This window comes from Dermacentor silvarum, chromosome 9 (genome assembly GCF_013339745.2).
Source record: "Dermacentor silvarum isolate Dsil-2018 chromosome 9, BIME_Dsil_1.4, whole genome shotgun sequence".
NCBI classification, from domain to species: domain Eukaryota; kingdom Metazoa; phylum Arthropoda; class Arachnida; order Ixodida; family Ixodidae; genus Dermacentor; species Dermacentor silvarum.
This window is the reverse complement of record NC_051162.1, coordinates 140116159-140128632: the sequence shown is the minus strand read 5'-3', so window position 1 is coordinate 140128632 and position 12474 is coordinate 140116159. Positions and strand designations below refer to the sequence as shown.

The 12474-nt window shown below is 47.1% G+C and overlaps 2 protein-coding genes across 2 annotated transcripts in view; both read left to right on the top strand.

Moving 5' to 3' along the window:
- Positions 1–12474, top strand: part of LOC125939913 (multidrug resistance-associated protein 1-like) — a 168776-nt gene that overhangs the window by 26360 nt on the left and 129942 nt on the right. The window lies entirely within an intron of this gene.
- Positions 1–12474, top strand: part of LOC119463945 (multidrug resistance-associated protein 1-like) — an 81223-nt gene that overhangs the window by 5607 nt on the left and 63142 nt on the right. Inside the window, 6 exon segments of the mRNA XM_049655835.1 lie at positions 513–641; positions 2888–3052; positions 4035–4209; positions 6204–6302; positions 9541–9696; positions 11876–12079. Coding sequence (XP_049511792.1) covers positions 513–641; positions 2888–3052; positions 4035–4209; positions 6204–6302; positions 9541–9696; positions 11876–12079 — 928 coding nt within the window.

Below are 12474 nucleotides of genomic sequence, written 5' to 3'. Positions count from 1 at the left end.
TTTACGTTCAAAATAGTTAGTGCCTCTCCTGTGGACTTCTTTCCCTGTTCGTACTGTTTGCACGATGTTCATATATAAACGCTTGGCGTGCATATTAGAGGTTAAATTAAATAAATTTTGTAGTCTTACGTGCCTAAACGAAGATATAATCATGAGGAACGCCGTAGCAGGGGACGTCGCATTTTTTTGGCCACTTGGGGTTCTCTAATGTACACCCAATGCACGGTACACGTTTTTTTTTTCAATTGTAGAATGATGCATGACAAGAGAAAAAAAAACACGTAAAAGAAAATGAAAAGGCGGTTAAGTTAGGACGTATATGTTGTGAGAAAAAAATTGGAATTGATAAGACGCAGCAAAGACAGAACTGTAGGAAAATCATTCCTCGTTCACGTGACGTCAAAGTTTTAGATAAAGTTATTGTTATATTTCGAGCAAATCGAGAGATACATCCAAGCATTTGTTAGACAGGCGAAATGAGTGATATTAGCTTATTTTCCTTTGCAATACAGGATGATATTTCGGGGATACAAGGAACCACTGCTTCTCAGTGACATGTGGAACCTGGACCAGGTCAACACAACCAAGCACATCGCGCACAACTTTGACCACTTTTATCGACGGGATAAGCCGACGAAAACGTAAGACATTGTTTTGCCATGGGGAAAGAGCGGGTATAAGGAGGCTGCACATAAACTTTCAGAGCAGCCTTGATCTTGTGGCTCATTTTACGCCTCGTAGGTGAGAGGTACTGGGGGCGAATCCCAGTGCTGCCGGATATGCACCTGTTTTCCTCATGGATTTTAGTGTCTATTTCCCAGATGCTCGGTTGCTTCTCAATAACCATTGATTCACTGGTGGTTAGACACTTAGATTTGAAGTAACTGATATACGTTTGGTGCGTTTGTATGAAAAAATGAAGAAGGAAATTGAAAGAGAGAAATTCCCAGCGCCAATTGTTGCAATGTTTTTACGGAGCAGTACCTCTGAGAGCTAACAGGACAGTCATGTTTAAAAGACGGCAACGTATTGTAGCTTGCGCGGGCTGTTGCCTTTTGGCCAAGTGCCACGTATCCGTTTGTAATTTTAATTCTATATAGCCTCTCTTCTACGCCTTTCCACTTAACGTCTTGATGGATGTTGCGGAGGATTTTACGCGTAACTCTATGTTGCAGCTGAACTGTATACAGTTTGTCCCACGTAACTTGCACCGAAATTTAAAAATATGCAAATACCACGTAGCTGGACAGAACCAAGGTAATGTTGTTTGCCGTCGCTTGGATATACTCAGATTATTTTTGCACTCGGCACAATTACATATTTAGTCTTAATTAATTCATGAACTTCTCATAGAATATCATTAGATGAAAAGTGTCAATGAGAAAATTGTAGAGCAACATGAAAAACTGCCGATGGAGCTTTCTGTTGCTCAATGCGTGCAACATAAAAGTTTTTTTCCGAGCGTGAAAGATACCCGCAATGTACGCAAAGAGCCTCGAGCGGCCAGTCGCGCGGCTAGTCGCGTGGCGATGATTTTATCACCCGTGGACTTTATACGGAACCTCACCGGAACGCCGGCGTCGACGGCGGCTCCGATGGCAGAATGTGCCTGGAGCGTCCATATAATTACTATTGCAATAAAATTAACCTGCATTGTGTCACGCGTGCACTGACAAACACCATCTGATATCGCTTGATGACAACGAACACTCGATATCACAAACGTGATGGAGTGCTGAAGTGTGCCGGCAATGGGGAGGGAACGCCTCGAGTGGCCGCTCGCTTCACAGCGTTTCGTAAACTTCGAAGACGGCAACCTCCCACGGTGGGCACGTGGGAACAAAGCAGGCACAGGCCACCAGTCATCTAGGCTCGCCCTTAGAATTTGCACCCACGGCAGAGAGCCTGCATGATACGGCGCGCGGGCCGCGACCATGGCTGGGCTAGTGGTGGAGACACGCGCTCACTTGCTGCCACCCTACACCAGCGCCTGCTTGATCATGTCACCTCCAACATTGGCCAAGCGGTAAGACGGCTCGCATCAAGCTAACGTTCTTCTCGTCTTACCCTTGCACGCTTTCCGTCGAGTCCACCGCATACGCTGCGCAGGCTGCGATATGGTCTTATCGCACTTCGTCTTTCTGCAGGAACATCACGGCGACGACGACGGCGAAAATTCACTTGGAGGGCTCATGTTATTGCTATTGCAGTAATCAAGCAGAGGCAGTGCCAGTGACGTGGTCCCTCGTTTTCAATATGGCAGAAGGCAGGAATGTCGCTAGCGGGCGCTAATTGAGGCAGAAGGCTAGTGTCTATGTTGGCAGTGGTGCTCGCCTCCTGCCAGCCAGGTGACGCCGCCGCATTTCGATGCTTTCCGTGAGAAACATATCTCAATTTTGGTTGTAGAACGCTCTATAGAGGGCATTTAGAAGGTCCAGTGAATAGCCAGTTTCCATCAGGTCTGGTGAGGGGCCCTTTAATATCTTAGTCATCTTAGTCTTTAACATGCCATTGGTTCATAAGCATTCAACGTGTGCTAAAATGAGTTCGGGTGCGGCTGCTAGACTGTAGCGCGCTGATTGTTGTCTGGCTGACAAGACGACGCGGTTGAGCCCCCGAAACGGCAGGAAACTGCGCGCGCTTTCGACAGCATATTGGTTACACATATGTCTCACTAGAAAAGGCACTCCAACCGCACTATTTCTGCACTATGTCATTGTAGACACTCCGCGCTGCTCGGACCTTAAAGGGTTAGCAAAACGCTCGTCTTTGTGTTACTCCTTTTCTTCGTCCTTGTTTGTTTGCGCACAAAAAGTTTTAAAAATGAATCTGTTCCAACTAGGCTGACTCGCAGTTAGGGTTAGTAAAGTTTTGTTTTTCTGTTCAGGCCAACCGCAGAGAAGAGTGCTGCTGAGGACCTAGGTCTCGCATCCATGCCCAAAGCAGGCATCATGACTCCGCTTTTTAGAACGTTCCTGCCCGATCTCTTCGTGCTGGCTATCTTCAAGCTGGTCGCGGCGCTGCTCACCTTCGTCAGTCCCCTGGTGTTGGAGTGAGTGCAAGCTGGCCTGAACGTTCAGCGTCTGGTGTTGATGGAGAGAGAAATGTTCCTTTGTGCGGGAGAGGTTTCTGAGACGTTCTAAAGACAGAACGTCCTCCAGTTTCTATGACGTACTGTCAAACCATGCCGAATTGCCTCCTTAAGCACACAAAAATCGGGTAGGCTGCATCAGGGGCTAGGCCGCAGTGGGGTACGCGAAACGTCTTCGGCGTGCTGCAAACGGTGTATGGGCGCTAGGATTCAGAAATGGCGTAACCGAATACACACGTGGGACTTGTTCGCGCCTGAGAATTAAGCTTACGTGCACAACTTATGTGCCAGACGTCTTACGGTCTAATTTTGCAACCCCGCTCTCTTCATACGTAGTGCGACCATTTCTTTTGTAGAGATTGTTCAGGCACTAGGGTAAAAAATGCAGAAAACACCCGTGTACTTTGATTTAGGTGCACAATAAAGAACCCCGGGTGGTCCAAATTAATCCGAAACGTTACGGCGTGCCTAATAATCAGATGGTGGTTCTGGCCCGTAATAACCCCATAATTTTAAGTTACCTCCCCCCCCTCCCCCTGTTTAACTGCCGGCTTCCTGGGCAATCCCTCGTAGTGGGTAAGCGCAATGAAACGGGCAGCGAGCAAGCAAGCAAGCGAACAAGCTGTCAGCCCGACAGGTCAACGTTGCAATCCGTTTTGTAAATATACCTTGTAAATAGTCTTCCATGTAATCAGTGCTTTATTCGCGTAACAATGTAATGGTGGCGCAGTGGCACCCGAGCCATTGAGGAAACACCAATAGAATAGAAAAACGAAATGTGCTGTTAAGAATGGACATCTGTCCTTCTTGGACAGATGTCCGCAGTATTGTGAAAATAAATAAAATAAATAAAATTAGAATAAGGCCCTCAAAATGCTTCTTCACAAACTCTGAGTGCTTCAACCTAAGTGAGTTGTTTTATCTTTTGCTGCCTTATCTCTAGCCTGCTGATAGGATTTGTGAACTCGGACCAGCCGGCCTGGCGAGGAGGACTTTTCGCGTCAACCATGTTCTTCTCTTTGATGGCCGAGTCCCTGTTCAGCAGCCACTACGAGTACCGCATATTCCTCGTGTCAATGCGCATGCGGTCAGCCATGATCAACGCCATATACAGGAAGGTATACCTCTGCATACGTCTTGTGTTTTCGTGCTGCTTTATTTGCACCTGTCATGCTAGCCCAGTGGCTAGGGTGTTGCGCGGCTGAGCTCAAAGGCTATGGTTCGGCCCCGGCTACGGAGATCAAATTTCGATGGGGGGGAAGGCAGAAACGTCCAGTGGTCAACAGTATACAATATCGCGTACCTCATAATCGGATCGTGGTCTGAGCGCTTAAAACTCCAGAATTTAATTTTTAGAAACATTCGTTCTTCAAAATGCTTCGCTACTTCTGTCACTCTTGGGAAATGACGTCTTTTGTCTGAGAAGCAATATTTTAGCTGGACTTTAAAAAAATGCTCGTTGGAGTGCTAGTACAGCAGGGCAGCAGGGCTACCGCCTCATTTGCAACCCTTAGGTAGAAGTTCCTTAGGTGCAAGATTACGTATATAGGCGAATGAGACACAGGCTCACCGGATTATGAGATCACCGTAATAATCCAAAGCAAATTTAAATAAAAATAAAATATATGGTAGCGCATACGGCAGACGTTACCAATTCATGTCCGCCATATTACCGCTATCTCAAAAATAAGAAAAAGATAATGAGTAAAATCAATGCATTCTACCGGTACTAACATACCGAGCCGATATTAGCAGGTTAATAAAGAAGTTTTGGAAGTTAATGACCGCTTAACGAGTGATGGAACGAGTATAGATAGGCGTAACGTTAAGAGACAAGAAGACGGTAGTGAGAATTAGAGTAAAAACGGGTGTAGCCGATATTCTGGCTGTAATTAAGAGACATACATTAAGTTGAGTGGGCCGCGTAATGCGCAGGGCAGATAATCGGTGGACTGCAGCCAAACCTTGTTATAACAAAACGAAATATAACGAAATATTGCATATAACGAAGTGAGTGAAATAGCGACTCAGAGTGCAGTAAATGCAATAAACAATATAAGAAAGTAATGAATATAACTAAGTAATGGAAATAACAAAGTAATTAAAAATTCACCTCCAACTTCGCGATAACGAGGTCTTACTGTATTGGAGTGGCAGAATGGGTGCCAAGAGAACGGAAACATAGTTCAGAGAGAGAGATAGGTCTAGAAGAGAGGAAAGGCAGGGAGGTTAAAAAGGCGCTTCACTGGGGAAGAGGCTGTGGGGGCACGGTAGGAAACCACACACTGAAATAGAATGAGAAAATTTGCAGGTATAAGATAAGGGTCGCTTGAGACAAAGCGGAGGTAACTGGATATCGTATGAAGAGGCCTTCATCCTGTAGTGGCCATAGAATAGGATGTTGACAATGATGCAGAGGAGGGAAGTGGTGGTAGGGGTGATAGTGTGAAAGGTTTGCACTGCCCCTTGTGATAAACCGACAGCACACGTCAGGAGGGAAATGTCCCTTTGCGGCCCATCCTATGAGGGCCCGCATTTTGTGGAACATTGTAAAAGCATTCGTGTTGGAGGGTAACTCTTGTGTCAGCGCGTACATAGTTGACGATTGCAAGATCTTCTTGCCGAATGTTGTATGACTCATTTTACTATAAGTGTTCAGTAGTTAATGAACAAGCGAAGCCTCAAGGTAGGAGCCACCGTTTTGGCAATGGCACTCGTCTTTTTCAGGGTAGCAATCGGCGTTCCCTGGCAGCAGCCGCTTTTACAAGTAGTTCACTCTGCCAGAAGGAGAGAGGATCATGAAACAAACAGCCGAGGTTGCCTTGAATAATTGTTGAAGTCACGTGTTGCTATGAGCTAGGTCGCAGCCCTGCCATGTAGTACGTAAGTGCACTTGCGTGATATACCTCGACTGGGACTGGGACTGGGCTGGGAGCTCGGCGGTCGCGAGGAGAAGGGTGAACGGCGTTTGGTTTGAAATTCAAGCTCTTTCCGCGGTGTGTAGGGATGTAATACTTAGCAGACGGGATCGTTAGCGCGCATTGTATGCACTGCGTTTGTCAGCTGAAAATGGCCTGACCTGGTGAGGGGCCGTTGAACACCACATTTGCAGGCACTCAAGTTGTCGAGCTCTGCGAAAGGTCGCTTCACCACGGGAGAGATTGTGAACCTCATGGCGGTCGACACTGAGCGGATCATGGAGTACATACAAGTAGGTAAACGTCGTCACTTGAGAAATGACTGATCACGGAATGTGCAATCTGCCTTTTATAACGATCACTGGGTTATGCAATACCATAAAAAAGCCACACTTATAAATTTGAGTTCTATTTTTCAGGTTCTTGTTCTACGTAGTGCATTTATCGGACTTTCTAACTTCTCATGTGTATCTTTCTTCCATTCTGCGGTTTTGTTTTATGCTGGTGGTTACACGGTAAAGAAAGGCAAATGAAAGATAACAAAGAACGCTTCGATTGGCGAACTCCCAGAATCGAGCAGCATATCTTGGACTATGGTTTGGCTAAATACGAGGGTAAGTCAAAAATTATCCGCAATGTAGCTATAAATTTTATTGCAACACAAATAGGAAACTCGTGTTAACGTCATTTTTCAATATAGTCCTCTTGCTTTTCAACGCGCTTGGTCCATCCTTGCACCAGCTTCCTGATGCCCTCAGAAATTAAGGTTTTTGACTGAGCAGCGAGCCACGCATACACCGCGTCCTTAACTTCTTGGTCTGAGGGTAATCGACGGCCTCTTTGAGTGGACCTAACAACTGGTGGTCAGAAAGGGAAAGATCAGGAATATACGGAGGATGAGCCATTGCTTCAAACTTGAGCTTCCTGAGCATGTCAGCAGTGTGGGCAGCAGTATGTGGACTGGCATTGTCGTGCATCAACACAACACCTTCTGACAGTAGTCCTCAGCGTTTGCTTCGAATTGCAGACTTTAGCCTGTCAGTAAGCATCTCACTGCAACACGCACTGTTTATTGTTGTGCCACTCTCCTGATAATGTTCCAGTACTGGGCCTTGTGCGTTCCAATAAAACGGTAAGCATCAGTTAGGTAAGCATCATAATTTGTGGCCGTAGATGGTCGTCCGCCTCATTCGTCATGCGTAACATTTGTGCGACCATTTTTGAATTTTTCAATCCATTCATCAGACACTGTTCCCATATTGTGCCGAAAGTCCTTGATGGATTGCGGCCCCTGATACACATTCCGACCACAAAACCCGGATCACAGTTCGTTGTTCCTCTTTTGTGCAAACTTCTAATGAAGCAGCGATGATCTATCTATACGACAAAATGAAGACAAATGGAGGAATTAGGATCAAACTTTGATAGCATGACCACAACAACATAACAATCGAATGAACTGGGTAACAGGTCTGTATGAACAATGTAAGAGGAGTTATGTCAAAATTGCGGATAATTTTTGACTTAACCTCGTTTTATGACGTCATTTTATTCGCGAAAAGTCGCGTTGCTGTTCCGTACTGAACGATACGTTTCCTATGGGTTGTGAACTGTAGAAAAAGAGAATTAACATTTTTATCTGAAACCTCATGTGGCGCCTCGTGCCATAGCTGAGGGGAACGTCACCTGTAGAGCAGATTTTGGTAAATTTGTACGCACAGAAAGAAGGTACGCCACGCACGTACGCGCCGTATTTGTTACTAGCATCAATAGCATCGCAGTGCGCCTTTGAACCTTTTGGGACATTCACGACAAAAGAAAAAAAAAGAGAAAAAAGGTTTCTCTCAAAAAAAAAACTGCCTTTGTTTTCATGCAACTATGAATGTTCCATTGATTGAATGCATTGAAAGCTGCGCCGCCTTATTCCTGTGCGCGAATTCGCGGGTTATGTTCCTGCTTACCGCAGCTTTGTTCCAACAGGGTTGAAGTCCAGGAAATTAGCGTACCGAGGCTACCATAAGCCTCAGAGAACCGAAACATGCTCAAAGGGAATCTGGATACCATCGTCTTGCCGTCGCTACGGCTCCTTGACGTGAAATGCCCGTATATTTATCAGTCGCTGGTCTGCATCTGTGCTGTCAATGCAAGAAGGCTATAGCTGCCATAGAAAAAAAAAAAGACGTAAGCAAGTGATCGACGTTTGCAAAACGTGAAAGTGAAAAAGTCGGCCAGCTGTGGAAGAAGATGACGACGAATGCGCGAGCAGTGGCACGAACGTGAGGGGCAGTATGGGAATGCCGGCATGATCAGCGGCATCGGAGCCAGCTGTGGAAGAAGGCGACGACGAACACGCGATCTGTGGCACGAGCGCGTCTTTGTGACCACGTGACGTGTGCAATCAGGCACGCACTAGGCACACCTTCAGTAAGCTACAACTGTAGAGCAGCCATGGCTTCATGGAAGCGTGCTCGTGTAGCACCGCGGAGGCCCGGGTTCGATTCCCACCCCGACCGAAATTTACCAATGTTTCTTTTCCACTAAGTTACTTAGTTTACAGAAAGTTTCCCGAGAAATGTGAGGTCAATACGAGCATTCTTCGGCGTTACTCTTTGCGGCGTCGGCCATTTTTCGTCACGGCGCAGTTTCGCCAAGGTCACTGCAAGGGCACCGCCAGCGTAGACACCTAAGGCTCTTGCGTTAAAAACTGTTAGGAGGAAATTTGTCATGGAACTCAGGCGACCATCGCCATGTTGTATAAGCTGTAAGTGTGCATACACGTCTACACTGTATGAGCTGGAAGTGGGTTCATAATGTGGCGGTGGGATCCTTTCTGGGCGTATTCGCGTCAGTGTGCTTGAGTGAAAGTGATGATTAATTTCTCTTTTCTTGCATTTTATATTTTTCTTCCCCAATAGCTCCCTTTCAAACATCCCCTTTTTATCCCTGTTAATATTTGACACTCTGGATAACGAGAGAATCTTTATTTTGGGCGTTAGCTACCCGCGGATTCCGTTCCTTACAACCCTTTCGACAAGATGGGACCGCCCCTTGCATTCGCGTTGGTGGGGCTTTGCGATAACTGCTCTGCTGTGACGCACGCCATTAGCACGTTGCCACTGAAATGTCATGTGTCAATGAAATGTCAGCAGCGGTTGCGGCGGATGCATGGCAGGAGCGGTGACCGCGGCGGTGCTTGTGTCAGCGTAGCAGCCCATGTATGCAACCTAAACAGCTACGCTGGTAATCCTTCCCCGTATGAATGATGCGGCCCACGAATTTTATGTGCTACTATATTGCTGCTGGCCTACGATCACCAGATCATCTGAAGTTGTTTGTGACAGTTCTCTCCCTGGAGGATCAGCAACGTTTGCATTGGAAATGAAGTGGTTCGATTTGGTCTATTCCGTGCTAATTCTTTGTTACTTGGGAATTCGTCTGACGCATGGTCAATTGCCCATTACGGGAACGTTGTTAAAATGCATCGGCCCCTCTTCTATTCATGGCTGAAAGTTGTAATAATTCCCGTGGCAGGTATTCAACCACCTGTGGACAACGCCGATCCAGGTGGCGCTGGCCACGTACCTACTGTGGCAGCAGCTGGGCGTGGCTACCTTGGGAAGCCTCGCTATCATGGTCAGCCTGCTTCCAATCAACGCCTGCGTCACCGCATACATACGCAAGTACCAGGTGACATCACTTCTGCCGCTGCCGCCTACACGCTTTGTGCTCTATAACAAATTCTGGTAGTTGTGCTTATAGTAATAACAGTAATGATTTTATTTTTATTCAGTCCTTGATGGGACAAACATCAGAAAGCGTCAGATGGCTTGACTAGCTCTCCCCTCCCCAGTGAAGAGACACACGTTCTTTATTCACCTGCAACGCACTTAAAGGGTTCCTCATCAGGCCACATAGCAAATTTTGGTTATATGCTGGAAGTTGTTACGTGCCCTTTAGGGAGCGTTTTACCGCAATAATTTTTCAGGTTGGTTCACTAATAGCCGAGATAGAAATATTTCAAGTGCCGGGAACCTATAATTTCAAGAGGCGAGGGTCACCGCCACCATAGACACTCTATCCACTTGCCTTCGTGTAGCCTCCGCAAGCCAAATTGCTTCCCCTTGTTCTCCCACAACGTTCGCCGTACGCTGTATGTGCGAGTGAAACCTCGCGAGGGCTAGCCGACGATCGCGGCTCAATCTCGCGCACGCAAGGGGGAAAGGTGGGGCGGAAGCGTTCCGCCTTCTGTCGCGCGGGGGGCACGGGGGGGGGGGGGGGGGGGTCCTACTCCGGGGACTGCTGCTTATGTTGCGGCCGCGCGGTGCCGTATCTTGACAGCTAGTGATCTGCGACGTGCACAAAGTGCGTGCCAGCGCGGGCCTCGTCTTCAAAGCGATCTGAGATGTGCACAAAGTACGCCCAGTGCCGGTAGCTTCGTATGCGCTGTTCGTTCGACGTTCGGTTCGCGTTGAAGCGGGAGACAGCACGAAGATCAATTCGCTCGCTGCTGCTGCCATGCTTCCGGACTGCCGCATTTTGACAGCGAGTATCCGCGGTTATCGAGCGAGGTGTGCTCATGTTTACCTGTGCGCGCGTGACACCGTGCTTCTTAAATTTAGTAAGCGAATGTTTGCAAGTGTAGACGGCTAGTAAAACTAATATCCTTACTTCGTAAAGCTGTCTACTAATTTGCTATCGCAACCCATGCTTCGCCTTTTAGCGAAACTGCTACTTTACAGCGAAGCTGTTTATGGCTAGGCTTCCATACGTTTTTCGTGTGCTTGTGCAAAAATGTGGGTCGGTACTGGTAATAGTGCGCAAAGGGTCCAAACACAAAGGCAATATGCCTGTGGACTCCGGGTGGTGGGCTCCGGCACATGTAGCGCTTGCGTGCTTAGTTTTCTGCCGCTCTCGCGGCGCGGTGGCACCGTCGTACGTGTCTATAAGACAAGCTGCCGTTCTTCATTTTGAATTTCACTTGTCTCGTCCTAATGGGAGGGGGGGGGGGGTGCTTGTAGGACGCTCTCCTGGTCACGATTGAATTCGCGTCTCTATTCCTGCCGTCTCTCTTCGTAGGCGCGTTGCACCTCGGGAGTCCGGACTATACGTTACCTCCCCATTCTGTGTCACCTCTGTGTCGTGTCCTAAACAGCTTCCTGGTGATCCATTTTCACAGAGTGGAATGGCTCATGATTTTTCAATAACCAAATGTTGCGCATACCGTGAAGGGCAGGTACAAGACTGAACTTAACATGCTGATTTGTTCGGCAATACCGATAGTATATTTTTGTTTAATTAACGGGAGTTGGGATACTCAAATTGTGATGAGTTCTTGTGAGACTCGCGGTACTACCTCTCTCGACAATGAACGTGTCGAATAGAACATTTTATGCACTAAGGATTTGACCATCTTCAGTACGTCCGTAAAAGTGAAAACCATTTGGTAATATACGCTTGCACAATACACGTTCCGTGCCTATAAGAAAAGGCAAGAAGTGTTGTTGCAAAGTAAAACGGGGTGCATCATAATTGCAGCGCTTACTGAAAGTGTTCTGCAGTCCAGTGTAGTGGGACATCTCAAGGCAACAATGACCGCTATGATGTAACGATAAATTTTGATCGATTCTGTTCCATTCTTATCCGCCGTCGTTTCCTATTAGCCGGTCCGGGTGTTTACGGAGGCAGAGTGTTGCGCTCGTCACTGACGAACTGCCTAAAAGGAAAAAAAAATTGTAATGCGATTGTTAGGCTATCCGGTCAAAGGTTAGCATACACATGTGTCATACTTTTGCGCAATATTTCGTATAGCAGTGTTGAGCTTTGCAGAGCTGGTAACGCTGACGCAGGAGACTTTCTTTCTTTGCAGTTCAGTGTCATGAAACAAAAGGACCGGCGGATCAAGCTGCTGAGTGAAATGCTGGCAGGCATCAAGGTGCTGAAGCTGTACGCTTGGGAGACCGCATTCCAGAAACGTGTGCAGGATCTTCGCAACAAGGAGCTCGTGTATCTGAGGAAGCAGGCCTACCTCAACGTGGCGACCATTTTTACCTTCGCGTGCGCACCGTTTCTCGTAAGCCGGACGCCTGGAGCATGAGTGGTTAATTCGATGCATTTTGTTGGACTCGGTGGTCCTGTTTAGGCGACTCCCTTTCTTTTTTGTATACACAATATGAAAACGGCGGCTGCTTGCCAGGTGATTAAAAAATAACGTGGAGTTTCGGCCGGTAGTTTCTTGGGGGCGTGCACGGTTAAAATGGCAATACTTTAGACAGCGCGCTGTCCTGACGGGTCGGTGTACTAGAAAATAAATGTCATGGTTTTGCCCGAACGACGAAGGAGTTGACAATGATAGAAAATATAGAATGAATGCATTGGCGTTCCAGTTAATTTATTAACAAAACGTTGTTTCATGCATTGAAACACAAAAGTAACTGGAACGCCAATGCATTACTCCACAAAGTTCGG